Consider the following 15939-nt stretch of genomic DNA (forward strand, 5'->3'; position numbering starts at 1 on the left):
GCATTAGAGAGGATTCGCCTGATTCCGACCCTCTGTCTGACGGTGTTTTATGTTCTTAGGTCACCTGAAGTCATCTCTCAAGACAATTTGGATATTTTGATGTCACTTTGTATTTTAATTCATCTTAATAACATGTCTTTCAGTTAAAAAAAAGCTCACGGTTATCATAAAAATCATTTTTGAATATAAAAGTCATTTAACAAAGTATTATTCATTTTATCTGTGGTCATAATATATATTTTTAACCAATTAAAATAAATCATTTATATATATATTATATATCGATAAAAAAACTGTAAATTTTTTTTTATTTCAAACAGTAAAAATAATAATTTTATACATTTGAATTAAATTAAATATTCCCAACAAATTAATTAAAAAAAGTAAATGCTTAGTATGAGAAAAAAAATGATAACAAGTCAAATATATTAAAATAAAATATCAAAGATCATTTTTTTGAAAAGAAAATATCAAAGATTTAATCCAACAAAATTAGATTAATCAGGACTTAACAGTACCTTCTATGCTTACTTTGTTTTTTCTACTATTTGATAAACTTACTTTGTCAAAGTTCATCACTATTAATGGTGAAAAAAATAAAGTAAGGTTTATTTTGTCAAAAACAAAATAAGCATCGTCCTAACCCAGGACTCAAAATACTACTCCCAAATAATTATACTACTCTTTTGAAAAAAAAAAAAAAACTAAATTATACTACTTAATTGGTTTTTTTACTAGACTTAATTGGTTCAATGAGTATTAAAACAATAGAGATTTTATTTATTTATTTTAACTAAAAAAAAACAAAAACAAAACCCTCCCTATGCTTTCATCAGTACTGTGTCATTTTCATTTCCATCTCCATTCCAATCAGTTAATTAAATACTCACCGACGCGGAAATGGATCCATTTTAGATCTCTTCTGTCTTCTGTCTGTCTTCAATTTTCCTCACTTCGTTAGCATTTGAACCAACCCACAAATTCAGATCCTCAACTTTCTATGGCGGTCGCCGTCCGTGGAAGCCGAGGAGTTGGCAACGGTGGATTTAATGCCGCTCTTCGCAGCTTCTTCTCTTACCGGATCTTGGTCTCCGCCATGTTTACTCTTCTCTTCCTTGCTACTCTTTCCGTTCTTCTTACCTCTCGTCCTCCTACCTCTCATGATCCTGTAAGTATCTCCTTCCTTTTTACTTTCTTTTAGAATTGCGGCTTTGGAATGATTCAATTGTTACTTATTATGCTGAATTTCTTTTTCTTTTGGCTCTTCACAGTCGATGCCAATTAGTGGTAATGCTTATGTGCAGCGGACTTTCTTTGCATTGAACTCGGATCCTTTGAAAACCCGGTTGGATTTGATATATAAACAAGCTACTGACCATATGACTTTAGTGAATGCTTATGCTGCCTATGCTAGACAGCTTAAGCTTGATATCTCTAGGCAATTGAGAATGTTTGATGATTTAGCTAAGAATTTTTCAGATATAACAGCTAAACCCAACTATATATCTTCCTTGTTTGAGTCCGAGGGTGCTGTAGAAGAGGACGTTTTGAGGCAGTTTGAAAAGGAGGTGAAGGAAAGGGTGAAAATTGCACGGCTGATGATAGCTGAGACCAAAGAGAGCTATGATAATCAAATTAAGATTCAGAAGCTAAAGGATACTATCTTTGCTGTCAATGAATTGTTGATCAAGGCAAGAAAGAATGGGGCTTTTGCCAGCTTGATTGCTGCCAAATCGATACCCAAGAGTTTGCATTGCTTGGCAATGAGGCTTGTGGAGGAGAGGGTTTCGCATCCGGAGAAATATAGGGAAGAGGAGCCTAAACAAGAGTTTGAGGGTCCAAGTCTTTATCATTATGCCATATTTTCAGATAATGTTATCGCAGTGTCTGTGGTGGTTAGGTCTGTTGTGAAGAATGCTGAGGAACCATGGAAACATGTTTTTCATGTGGTTACTGATAGAATGAATGTAGCAGCTATGAAGGTGTGGTTTAGGATGAGGCCTGTGGAAGGAGGAGCACATGTGGAAGTTAAGGCAGTGGAGGATTTTAGTTTTTTGAATTCTTCGTATGTTCCAGTTTTGAGGCAACTAGAGAATCTTAAACTGCAGAAGTTTTACTTCGAAAATCAGGCAGAGAATGCTACCAAGGATGCCAGTAATATGAAGTTCAGGAATCCTAAATACCTATCTATGTTGAATCATCTTCGATTCTATCTGCCCGAGATGTATCCTAAGTTGCATAAGATTTTGTTTTTGGATGACGATGTTGTGGTTCAGAAGGACTTGACTGAGTTGTGGAAGATTGACTTAAATGGAAAGGTGAATGGGGCTGTTGAGACCTGCTTTGGGTCATTCCATCGTTACGCACAGTATTTAAACTTCACTCATCCTTTAATTAGGGAGAGATTTAATCCAAAGGCGTGTGCTTGGGCTTTTGGAATGAATATATTTGATCTTGATGCTTGGAGGCATGAAAAATGCACAGAACAATACCATTACTGGCAGAACTTGGTATGTATCTGCAGTCCTTTTAAACTCCTTTCGTTTTTAATGTTTATAGGGAAACTGGATGTGATGTTTTCAAAAACTTTCCTGATTTTATTGGTTAAATGGAAGTAATCCATACAAGAGCTTGTTTATTTTGTAAATGATAATGACTTGATTGCATGAATTTTGACTGCCACGGAGATATATAACGAATTAACTTTGTTATTTTCAGAATGAGGATCGTACTCTATGGAAATTGGGTACACTCCCACCAGGCCTGATCACCTTTTACTCAACAACAAAGTCATTGGACAAATCTTGGCATGTACTTGGTCTTGGGTACAATCCAAGTATTAGCATGGATGAAATCAATAATGCTGCAGTCATTCATTATAATGGAAACATGAAACCTTGGCTTGACATTGCCATGAACCAATACAAGAATCTCTGGACTAAATATGTGGACAATGACATGGAGTTTGTTCAAATGTGCAATTTTGGCCTATAGATTAGCTCTGCGCCTGCTTCATTGGCTAGGTACACAGGTAAGTTGTAAGTGACTAAGCATTCATACTAGGTTGCTTGTAATTCTTACAACATTTTGGGTATCATCATTAGTTGTCCTTGAAAGTGGTTTAATTGTATTCAACCAAAATGGTTATATATACGCAGAAACAATTCTTTTGAATTGAAAATTGTTTCTACTCATGAATGAATTGACACGGAAATTTTGTTAGTCGTGAAACTTGACCAAGTTTAGAACATTCAATTTAATCTATTGATTGAGGTGCATTCTCGTTTCTCAGTGAGAAAGCTGGTGATCTTGGCATTACAAACAGGGTTAGATCATCAGTTTGTACTACAAAGATATAATATTATATATGATAGTAATTTCCCGTTCAAAACATTATTAGCTTTTCCGCACTGGAGTCAATTTAATTATACTAGTCATTCTGCTTGTGGTTGCCAAAACAGTCACTGGTGTTCATCTATGGGCAGAAGATTTTAAACTTGTGTTCCCATCCCACCTTGGCCACTTTTGTTCATGCAAAAAATGTTTGTGTTTTACTTTTTCCGAGACTTACTCAATGGGCATCCATGTTTGCAATATGATAATAAAAATTTGTTACAGCAATTAGAAATTTAGAACAGAATTAATTTGTTTGATTTAGTTATTGTGATATTGATTAGTGGATAAATGTGAATGACTTCGTATTTTTATTATTATATTTGTGACTCATATTTTCATGACAAAGATGGGGCTTTCATGCAGAGGTGATCAATTAAGAAAGGATTAATACATCAGGGCCCTTTGTAATTGCCAAGATTATCAGATGGTCAGAATTTTGGAGATGTCTTGTTGGCCATCTGAATTTGTATTTGTTTAAAGTGATCTATTGACTCCTTGAATTTGCTTAAAGTGGCCTATTGACCCATTGAATTTGTTTAAACCGATGCATTGGTCCCTGAACTTGCTCAAAGTGATATGTGCTTCAACTTGTTCAAATCATATTTTGTTCTGCTACGTAGCACTTAAGAGGTTAATTATGTCACTTCAAACGAGTTCATGAGGCTAATAAGACATCTCCAAAGTTCGGGGCAATAGGAAGATGCTGAACTTTAAGTAACTGTAACTTAGGATTTTGAATCATGAAATCTGGAACATTTGGATTGGAAATACTTTGTTTATTCATGTTTTTGTTGGCGCTTTGAAATTTCATTACCTTGAAAAGTGAGTTCCATAATCCCTTAGTGTCTGCTTGGATGGGGGTTAGAGAAGGTTCATTAAAGGGAGGTTATTTTCCTAACTTTGTTTGGGAAGGAGTTTAAATGGAGGTTATTTTTTTAACCTTGCTTGGGAAAGAGTTTAAGTTTAAATGAAGGTTAAATGAGGGTTAAATGGAGGTTCAAAAATCTTGAAATAACCTCAATTTCAGTCCCACCAAATTGGTAGGATCTTGAGGTTCTCTAAATAATCTCCCCTCCTCTTCCTTTAATGAACCTTGTGAAACCTTCATCCAAGCAAACCCTTAAAGACTGACACATGTTTTGGACTAGAATCCCATAATGCTTTGTCTCCTTCCAATGGTGTGAATAAAATTGCGTAACTTTGTGTTATTGAAAGTCTGCAGGTGGTTTAACATTGGATGAATGAATGTTGCGAAACTTGGGTTTAATTCCACTCCATTGGATGAATTTAGTATGCGAAAATCTAGGTTTAATTCCACTCCATATTTTTTGACAAAACTACAGGAATAAATTAAAATATAAACTCTGTGGTTTAAAAGTTTATAATCAGATATTTTGAGGTTCATTTTGTTAGTAAATACAAGGGTTAATACACATATTTGCCCTCGTGTTTTCTTGGAAAAACACATATGCCATTGTGTTAAATAAACTCACTAAAATCTCATTGTACTTGTCACAACCCTACAGATATACCCCACACTAACGGAATGATGATTTGACACAAACGTCGTTCCACGTGGAACGCCACGTCATGCCACGTCAACTGCCAACAAATTAAAATGAATCCTACGTGGCAAAATAAAAAGGGTTAATACACATATTTGCCCTCATGTTTTCTCGGAAAAACACATATGCCCCTGTATCAAATAAATCCACTAAACTCTCCTTGTACTTGTTAATAAGTTATCATGCCACGTCCCTTTTTTAAAAATTTAAATAATTAAAAATATGTCTACATGGCAGTTCAGATAAGTAGCAAAAATTAGAATGACTCTCTCTCTCTTTCTTTCGACTTCCTAGGAGAACTAAAAGAACCCTTCGACTCCTCTCTCTCTATCGCAGCGCTTCTTCTTCTCATGGATTGACAAAAAAACGAGTGCGAAACCCTATCTTCTTCTGGTTTATTCGACGCAATGGAGAGTGAATAGTTACTCTGCAGTGGAGTGAACAGTGGATTTATGAAAAACGAGTGCGAAACCCTATCTTCTTCTCCTTGGATTTATGAAAATATTACAGCAGTTGCTACATTTGAAAAAATTGTTATAAGCAAATAGAGAATTGAGAACTAACATGGATGAAATATTATGCTTATAAATCCAGGACGATTTAGAGGCTTTAGGGCAAATTTTTGCACTGCTTCCTCTTCCAATTCTTCAGCAGCACCACCACCAATTTTCAGCTTTTTTACCATTTCCAAAGCGACATCTACATTTCAAATGCTGATAACTTATTAACAAGTACAAGGAGATTTTAGTGGGTTTATTTGATACAGGGGCATATGTGTTTTTCCGAGAAAACACGAGGGCAAATATGTGTATTAATCCTTTTTACTTTGCCATGTAGGATTCATTTTAATTTGTTGGCAGTTGACGTGGCATGACGTGGCGTTCCACGTGGAACGGCGTTTGTGCCAAATCATCATTCCGTTAGTGTGGGGTATATCTGTAGGGTTGTGACAAGTACAAGGAGATTTTAGTGGGTTTATTTGACACAGGGGCATATGTGTTTTTTCGAGAAAACACGAGGGCAAATATGTGTATTAACCCTAAATACAATCTAAAAAAATAATGGTATGAAATAATGATGTGTCAAATTTAATCAAACGGCCAAAGGGGCTACAGACACGGGGTCGGAGGACCGATGAAGAAAATCTTTCGATAAAGGATCTGAATCAGTCGATTTAAACGAACGAAAATCTGTAAGAGAATAAACAAAGAGCAGTAATTAGACGGGCATGGTAACTCGGGTTGGTCAGGCAGTATATTACAAACCTGAATCGGACAAGTGACGAATGAGAAATTAATGCTCGAAGTGAGCCACTTGAAACAGTTTTGGGCAGAAAAAAGAACAAAAATAGGCTTTCTAATTCCACATAGGAAAGAAATGAAAATGTGAGAAAGTTTATAAGCACATGGCTTTACAAACCCCTAACCACCTACTAGAGGAAAGACTATCTCATGCGCATGGGGGAGGAGGGTGCAGCCAAATAACCGTCGGGTTATGGGTGTTCCAACGGTGATTTAGGCACGCACTTGTAAATAAATGGTTTTGGGAGAAAGATTAGCTTTAGACTTTGACGTATATAGCTTAGGGGTATATACCATTTGTTGTAATTTATTACGTTGATTCACGTTTCTACTTCTCTTCCCTCCTCACGTACATTAATTCATTTATTCAAAATGAGTGATTCTTCTAACTAAAATGACTTTCAATTAAGATGCTCAAAAACGATTTTCAAAACGAGAAAAAAGGGGTTTCAAATGAATTTAAAACTTAAAGAAATATGTGATTATACCGTTAGCGTCTAGTAGTGTTAAGTAGGAGACCGGTGGTTCAAACCGGGCGATATCGAGGTGCCTAATAGCTTTTCTCCGGAAAGGAGCTAACCTTCTCGGCTCGTACCCAATTTTCCGAACCCAACCGATCTCCCGCAAGGAATCCGGTGTTCATTTCCCATTAGTGAGTGACGACTCTTCCAACTCCGAGCTCCGGTCCTGCCGAGTAGCTTGATTTCCAGATTGGTTGCTTTCGGCGTCAATCACATCATTGTCGTCAACGGTATCATCCCCTCGGGTTCACCGGGCGAGGCTTAACACCTACAAGGGCATTATTGTCTCTTTTATTTATTTTATAATTCAACATTTATATAATATTTTCTCACTCAATTTACCATCTTCAATGGCAAAAATCATGTCTTCATCATCCTTTAAAAACTCATATGCTTTTTTCAAACTTTCTTCACTCAATTTGGAATTGACTTGAGATTTTGAGATCTAGAATTTACTTGAGATTTGAAAAAAAAAGGAAAGAAAATTGTAGGATATAATAGCAACTTTCGATTTCAAGCTATCTACCTTGTCGGAGCAATCACATCACAATGGTCTCCCTATATGTAGTGGTTATCGCTTTTCGATCTCTTTCTACATATTTATTTTTGCTGGGTATTTTCGATTTCTCCATATACGGTGGTTGTTTTTGCAGAGGTTAAGTTCTTTTATCTGCTCTTTTTGAGCTAGGATTATGTAAATATGATAGGTACGAGGAAGCGAAGAAGTTACTATTTAGAGTGGTAGATAAAAGTATAAACACTAATGATGTTAGTTTTACTATTTTAATTGACATATATTGCAAGGGAGAGATCTTGGTTGAACTAGAGAGGCTTTTTCGAGAAATGAAGAAGAAGCCAAAGAAGTCAAATGTTGTTACATATAATGCTCTAATTAATGAAGGTTATCAATTAAAAGACATACATGGAATCGAATGGAGTGAGTGCAAGCATTTGTACATATACATCACTTCTGCACGAGGAATGCAGGTTTAGAAAGATAAAGAAGGCTCTCGATTTGTTTATCTGAACCAAATGATCTTCCAGAATCAGACTGTTAGAGAGATGTATTGTTATTATCTAATCTAATGTGAGATTCTACATTTCTTGTTGAAGTTCTTTTATCTGGTCTCTTTGGCACGCCCAATGTGACCAAGTCACAATGTCGCCAAAGAAAAATGATAAGAGCAACAAAGATCCTCTAACCAGCGCATCCAAAGAGGAAGAGATCATGGCAACATGAAAGGTTCTACGTCTAGTGGAACAAATTAAAGAGAAAAGAATGCTAGCCTCAAAGGACAATCACATATCTCTACAGAGATAAAAAAAAATTCACCATTCTTAGAGAAATGTTTCAGTTCCATTGAAAGGAACATAGAATACCTAAGGAGTGACATGGACCAAAAGATTGGCTCCATCCAAGGGAATGTGGAAAAGATCCTCCAAAAGTTGTTTAAGTTAGGGGTGATCAAATGCCGTCCTATTGTAGATGGAAACCATGCTTATAAAGGAACCTTAGAATCAATCTTGCTAAAAGGCTGGGTGTTAAGAGGCTCTCTGTGGAGTCTGATAATTTGGAAGCAATCAAAATGATTTCTGAGAATCATTCTATGGGTCTTAACAGTCGCAACCTCATCAAAGCTATTATAAGGCTTTGCTCCTCCTTTGAGTTCGTAGAGTTCAGACACATTTTTAGAGAGCAGAATCGTGTTGCTGATCGCTTGGCGGCGGCGGGCCATGAAGGGACGTTAGGCGTTACTACCCTTCCTGTTTCCCCTAGTTTCATCTCTCATCTTCTCTTAGAAGATAGGATTGGGGTTAGCTTCCCTAGGCTAATTCCTGGGTAGTTTGTTGTTATTCGTTTTTCTTTTCCTTTTCTACCAAAAAAAAATAAAGGAACCTTAGAGTCCAATGAAGGACATGGTGTGTCTAGAGCTAAGAAGTATCAGATTCCACCATTGAGGAAGACGATAATCTTGCATAGGTTCGCTAATTCATCAGCCCAAGAAAATTCTAGAAAGTCACATATTCCTCAATATTTTAGAAACACTAACCCTACTTCCCACACAACTTCATATCACGAGGAGGCAACATGTTATCATATTACTAGGGAGATATGGGGAAACTATAAAGGAAATAGGAGGAACATTGGATCCTTCACATATCATACAACAAAATGATATCCATCAAAAAAATCACGCATTCATTATGGAGACAGTCAGAGAAGTTGTTCAATATTTATATGGGCATAGCCTCCGTCAAGTTGGATTCCCTGAGTTCCACAAGACATACCCTTATGCTATTGACATGGAGAAAATTTATCTAAAAGGATACATAGTACCTAGCTTCAGTATATTTTTTGGGGAGGGTGGTTTGTCAACCTTGGAGCATGTATCAAGATTCACAATCCAATGTGGGGAACTTTCCAACTACCCCAACACCAACCATCTTAAATTGAGGCTCTTCCTAAATTCTCTAACGAGAGCAACCTTCACTTGGTATGCTACTCTTCCTAGGAACTCCATTGTTGGCAAGATATGGAAAGCCAATTGCACACTCAATTCTGTAAGCCATAGTTAGAAGTATGTGTTGCTGAATTTCATAGGCTTACTCAAACAGAAGGAGAAAGAGCAGACTAATTGATTGCTCGTTTCAAAAAGATGAGAAATAAATACAAGTTTATCTCCTAGAGGTGGAGCACATAAAGATGGCCTATAGGAGACTTGACATCGAGCTAAGGAAGAAGTTCCAAGGGATGAATTTTATGGACTTCTATGAGTTAGTTGTTAATGGGATAGAGTACGCAGATCTGTTGAGGGAAAAGAGTCAAAGAAAGAAGAGTGACATGGGAACCTATTGTCAAGAAGTATATCATAAGGTCGTAGTGGTAGATCTCAAAAGTAATGGGAATCATGTTTCCTTTTATTATCTTAGCCCATCGGAGGACATGAGACATCAAAGAAATCTTTTAATGATAACCCTCTTTAGTTCAACTTTGATGTTTCTACGGTTGAGATTCTCTTTGACTTTCTCCTAAAGGAAATGTTTGTTACTTTGTTTGTAGGTTATACATTACCAACAAATAAGGAAGCAAGAGGAAAAACATACTGAAAATACCATAATTCGTGAAATCATTCAACCAAACTGCCGGGCCTTCAACAATGCTGCCCAAGATAGGATCAGAGGGAGAATACTCAAATTCCTAAAGAAAAAAAAGAACCAATGCTGGTAGATAAAGAACTTTTTCCCTCGTGGTAACTATGAACATAGTGGTTGTAGATATGCAAGAAGTCATCAACTAAAGGAAAGAATATCTACATGTGAAGCTTATAGAGTCGAAGAATGAGAAGGACATAAATTATCATACATGGATCCCTAAGGATTACTTCAAAGGTAATGAGGAACCTCCACCCAGCAATAGCAAGCAAGAGGAAAAATACCAAACATTCGGTAGAAGTGAAGAGTGTCTGAAGAAATCCTTTCTTGCATATCTATAACCACAATGTTCATAGTTATCATCAAAGGAAAAAGATAGTTATTTACCAGCATTACTTCTTTGAAAGTTTAGGTGAGGAGGGATCAAAAGCCTCAAAGAAGAGAAGTTCATCAAAAACTATATAAGGTTCCATCATCAACTTATCAGAGAAGACATCACTTTGGGTGCCTCCTCCGAAAAGTTTTGGTAACCAGTAGCACATAGTTCACCATAAAAAAATTCCCTCAACCTCGTATGAGAACATAAAAGAGAAGGAAGCAATGAAAAAGAGCAACTAAAAGGAACCATTCTGAGAAATAGGATGGAGAATAACCTGTGGCAAAGGAAGAGGTGAAATCATGTGAGTCAAAGGATTTAGAGGAGAAGTTTACACAAGGAAGCCAAAGGAAAGCATTCAAAAGGTGCATGATTATATCTATTAGATGTGCTATACCCTTAGTGACATTGCCAATAGATTTCCAAGGGTCTCCAAGTAATGATCATGTTAATGAAAAGAAGAACCAACATATCCATGATAAGAGGGATTCATTCACTAGTAGAGTCATTATTCAATCAAGTGGCCTAAAAGAACCATATAGATTAGGGTTTGAGAAACTTGCAGATAACATGGCCAAATACATCAGACCTTTATACATTAAAGCACACTTAAATGGCAAGCCAAAATGGAAATTGTTGATCAATAATGATTTTGTTGTGAATATCATTGCCAAGTGTCAACTTTCATAGGGGAAACCACCTAAACATCAGGAGTTTTGCTAGTAGAGGTCACAATTGGAAGCAAAACATCTATGACGACATTCATTGTCATTGATTCAACAACAAGACACTAAATCTTGCTAGGGAGAGACTAGTTTCACACCAATTGGTGTGTGCCGTTCTCACTCCATCAATTCTTGATTTTCTAGAAAGGAAATAAGGCATAGGTTGTCTGGGCAGACGAGAAACTATTTGTTACCGAAGCTAATTCCTTAGAAACACAATATTATGGTGGAGGTGTGGATCCCATAAAGTTTATGGGTGAAAGCAAAAGAGGAGGACCCAAGAATATCACCTCGAGGAAACAGCTTCAATAGAAAGGGAAACCTATTGTCCAACTATCATCTGCCTTCCATGCAAATCTTTAGGGAGCAATGGAAGTACCTATCATTGAAGAAGTCAACGAGTAGTAAACACAAAGCGGACTCCGTGGTCTATATTTTTTTTGTCACTTAACGAAAGACATTGTGACACTTATAAAACCTAACGCCACGACTTTTGAAGAATCATGCATGAAATTTTTTTTCTAGGGAAGAATTTTTAGGAAACTTTTTATGAGAAGAACTTTTTAGAAAACTTTCTTGATGTTTTCCTAGTGCACCACATTCCATTCTTGATGCATTTCACTTCCTTGGTTCACCATCCCTAATGTACCCTTTTATTTGGACATTCCTTGGGCGGACCTCAATTTCCTTGAGGGAAACCACCCGATGGAAACCACCTAAAGGAAACCATGTAGAGACCTTAGAGAAACCTCTTGAGGAAAACATATGAGATCTGGGGGAAACCATATGAGGCAGGTAGATGCTTATTGATTAAGATAGTCTTCGTCCTTGTGAGACAACAACCAAAGGTGCATGATATCCATTTGGGATGAACCATGTGGAGACATGTAGGAAACCATGCGAAGACTTGAGGGAAACCACATAAGGAAAACCATGTGGAGACCTGAGGAAAACCATATGGAGATTTGAGGGAAGCCTCTTCAGGAAAACCACCTAAGGGAAACCATATGGAGATATGAGGGAAACCATGAAGATACATGAGGTAAACCACCTTTCGAAAATCATTTGAAGGGAACCATGAGGAGACATGAGAGAAACCACGAAGAGACCTAGACTAAACCTAGGGGGGAATCATCTATGTATAGGCTGTTGGGGTTTATGTCATATAGACAATTGTTTTAGGATATAAATATTAATGAATAAATTGTTTATTTAATCATTTGTTTAATCAGATATATAGCATTAAAATGTAACTATATATATAAAGGCACAAATCTTTCATAAAGAAAGCAATCCTAAGTTTATTTAAGTAGTTATAAAGTGTTCATACAAGCATGAAGTGAGACAATACTTTATAATAGATCAATAGACTTAAAATCAACCCAAGTCAAGTAATATGTTATAGGGGTTGGCATATTACTATTGAGACTTGCATGTAACAGTGTTTTCTGTCGAGACAGAAAGCTGATCTCACAAGCTTTAGATATTCAGATATCTAGACAGTTACATGGATCCGGTGAAGAAGTTCATTAGGATTGGGACCCGACTTGAGATAACAGAATGGATTGATTTATCTAATGTGTCAACTTTTCATCTCATTGGTATTAGTAGGTATAACTAATCCTCAGACTCAAACATTCGTTAATTAGTGATTCTGGATTATGGAGTCTGATACTTTGATTCTGTGCGAGCACGATCCAACAGGTGAGAGCCTAGGGTGTGTGAGAGCAGGGTTGGGTATCACACAAAGTAATTGCAGAATAGTTAATGTTAGATTGAGCATTCGTCACTCCCGATAAGTGGGAGATATATCCAAATGGCCGCTTGTGGTGAATTAACTGAAATCCTTGCAAGGTGATAGAGTTAAGAGTAGAAATGGATATTTCACTTAACTTATCTTTCAGAGTGAATTCAACCTGTACAAGTAAAACAGACTCTTTGTTATATGTAACCTTGACACGTTCCATGGTTATAAGGAATTGACCGACAGGATATAGTTGATGAAGGATCGTATTATACTGTACCTAATGCAGAAAGGTTAACGTCAATTATCAACCTGACTTCTTAATTGCTCTGGGGGAATATCATAGGTTCTGCTAGTAACAGCTCGCGACGGTATTCTGTTATATATATGTTGGAATTAATCGTGATGAATAATTTCAAAGGATATATACGGCTAGTGGCAATAAAGAACCTAATGGGTCGCATATGAGACTTGAAATCGGAGGACGAAAATGTAATTAGTGAGACACTATATATGGGACGAAATTTACATATTAATTAGGGATAAATTAATTTGATTAATAATTATAATTTGATTATGATTATGAATTAAATTAAAAGATTATTTGATAATATTAATTAGAAGTTTTTATGTGACTGAAACTCTAATTAATTATCCTTAACATTAATTAATTATTAATTTGATTAATAATAATTATCTAGATATAATTAGTTATTATTTAGATAATAGTAAAGTGTTTATTTAATTATCTAATTAGGAATCCTATTCCGAATAAGATTCCAATTATTTAATTACATAACACAACTGGGATTAGGGTTTAGAGAAGTCTATAAATAGACTCCCTAACCCCATAAATTCGGCCAACACAAACAGAAGGGCTAGAGGAATCGTTCCGCAACCGTCTCGGCTAATTACAATCTTTCTTACTCTCTCTTTGATCTCGTATCGATTTCTGTTAGAGGCAATCATTGTGATTGCTATTATTAAGGTTGATTACTAATTAGTTAACTTTTTCTGTGTTGTTTCTTTTGTTGTTCGTGCTACACGGATTAAGAGTTGTGGGCACTTCATTTACAACCGTAGATAGTTCTTCACCGAAGGTATTACTTTCTATCCCTCTTTATATGAAATAACAATTAACAGATCTTGGAAAAGGAAAATAGATAAAATAGATAAAATAGATAAAATTTTATTATCCCGCTGCGCCTAAGCTTGTCTATTTTCCTACATAGGCAATTTAATTTTTAAAACGTTTTTTCCAATTAAGAAGAAGGAAGTCAAAGATGTCAGAATCAATTCATCATGGAGATCAGAAACTATAGGATGGAGCAATTACTTAAGACGTGATCTGATGGTAGAAAATAAGACTTTGTGGAAACCAAAAGGTTACCTCTAACATCTATAAAAGGAGGAACATCACGATGAAAAAGTCTCTCTACACACACTCACATAAAAAAGACGGGAAATTCTAGTGATTTAAACTTCTAACAAATTTACTTTAGACTTTAGTTCATAGTTTGTCTAGTTTTCTTTTAAGTTCACTTGTCCTTTGAATTTCTTACACGGTTTGTAAATATTTAGTTCAGTTTCAATTTAAATACATCATATTAAGTTATTGATTTTGCTCTCTAATAATCCGTTTGATTTTAGTATTTAGTAGACCTACGTAATTTAATTCCATAATTTGATTATACTATTGATAACTTCCAAATATTATCTTTGGAGCAAAACCATAATACTCTGCAAATAGGAAGGATCAAACGGGGATAAAGCGCCGCTATCACACATGTATCCGCCATACGAGATAATGGTGTATCTCAGAAGCCATACGCTATGAGAGATCCTATGATGAAAACGCCATTCGCCACCTGAGGACCCATGTCCGCCAGGGAGACAGATATACACCATCACAGGGAGATCCGCCTATGGTGTCACTAAGTCGTTGTAAAAGGAACTGCCCTCATTAAATAACATTAAACAGTTCCTTTAAAGACGCTAGCAGTCAGACATAAAGAATGTAGCATTAAACTGCATTCAAGAGCATTCAATGAAAGATTACTCCGATGGTTACAGAATCCCATATAAATACACACACAATGAGGTATTCACGGTATACATTATTCTAACCTTACTTTGTGATTAATATTTTCTTCTCTCGAAAATATCACTGACTTTAGCATCAGAGTGTCCCCGGCCGATCCCAACGGCACCTCATAGGGACGTAATCCGATGAAAAAAAATCGACGAGATATCAACTATAATTCTCTAGCACACCAATAATTTTTTAAAAAGAGCCAAATGATTTCTTATCATTTAATATTGGCTTAAAGCACTATTTGGCTCCTGGTCTATCCAAAATTTTGTCATTTGGCCTCTGACCTATTATTTGGTCACATTTGGCTCCCGATGTATCCCAAATTGGTGAACTTTCACCCAATTTGGATTAAACCTTAACCGAATCATTATCTTATTGATAAGTAGCGATATTTTGACACTTGAACTTAATAGATTTTAGTTTAGGATTTGTTTTTTGTTTTTTTCTTTTTTTTAATCTAATTAATTATTTCCATGTGGAAAAAAAACTTTAAGAAATATCACGTTTCAAGTTTAAGTGTCAAAATATCGTTACTTATCAATGAGATAACGATTCCGTTAAGTATTCATACAAATTGGATGAAATTTCACCAAATGGAATAGGTCAATGGCCAAATGTGACCAAATAACAGATCATGGGCTAAATGATATAATTTTGGATAGATCAGGAACCAAATAATGCTTTAAGTCTTTAATATTTCAAACTTGATTTTCAAAATCGTTTTGCAATATTAATAAGTAATTTCTTTTCATTTAATGGGTCAATGATGTACCATGTCCATTGGAAAATGCTTTAATGGCAAGTCAATATTTAAGAAAAGGTCTAATGCTTCTCCAACCCCCTCAACTTATTCAAATTGGTCATTTTACCCCATCAACTTATTGAATATCCTATTTACCCCCTTAATTTCATAAAAGTGGTATTTCTCACCCCTCAACTTGTCCATTTATCCCCCAAACTCATAGAATGTTTTAATTACCTCATTAACTCAATAAAAGTGGTATTTTTCACCCCTTACAATCCGTTATCGAAGCCTAAATTGATAGTTTTTTTTAAACGTTAA

The 15939-nt window shown here is 35.8% G+C and overlaps 1 protein-coding gene across 1 annotated transcript; it reads left to right on the forward strand.

Annotated features, from left to right (window-relative positions):
- The first annotated feature begins 840 nt into the window (after positions 1-840).
- LOC136207797 (probable galacturonosyltransferase 9) lies at positions 841-3192 on the forward strand. Its single transcript, XM_065998770.1, has 3 exons — positions 841-1168; positions 1272-2510; positions 2719-3192. The coding sequence occupies exons 1-3, from the start codon at positions 1001-1003 to the stop codon at positions 2992-2994; spliced, it is 1683 nt and encodes a 560-aa protein (XP_065854842.1). The 5' UTR covers positions 841-1000; the 3' UTR covers positions 2995-3192.
- The last annotated feature ends 12747 nt before the right edge of the window (positions 3193-15939 follow it).

Source organism: Euphorbia lathyris, chromosome 1 (genome assembly GCF_963576675.1).
Source record: "Euphorbia lathyris chromosome 1, ddEupLath1.1, whole genome shotgun sequence".
NCBI classification, from domain to species: Eukaryota; Viridiplantae; Streptophyta; class Magnoliopsida; order Malpighiales; family Euphorbiaceae; genus Euphorbia; species Euphorbia lathyris.

Bases quoted from the DNA above. Each gene is read 5' to 3' on its own strand.
- LOC136207797 (XM_065998770.1), top strand. From the start codon at position 1,001: ATGGCGGTCGCCGTCCGTGGAAGCCGAGGAGTTGGCAACGGTGGATTT. The intron at 1,169-1,271 runs GTAAGTATCTCC...GGCTCTTCACAG, and splicing joins CTCCTACCTCTCATGATCCT to TCGATGCCAATTAGTGGTAA. The intron at 2,511-2,718 runs GTATGTATCTGC...TGTTATTTTCAG, and splicing joins ACCATTACTGGCAGAACTTG to AATGAGGATCGTACTCTATG.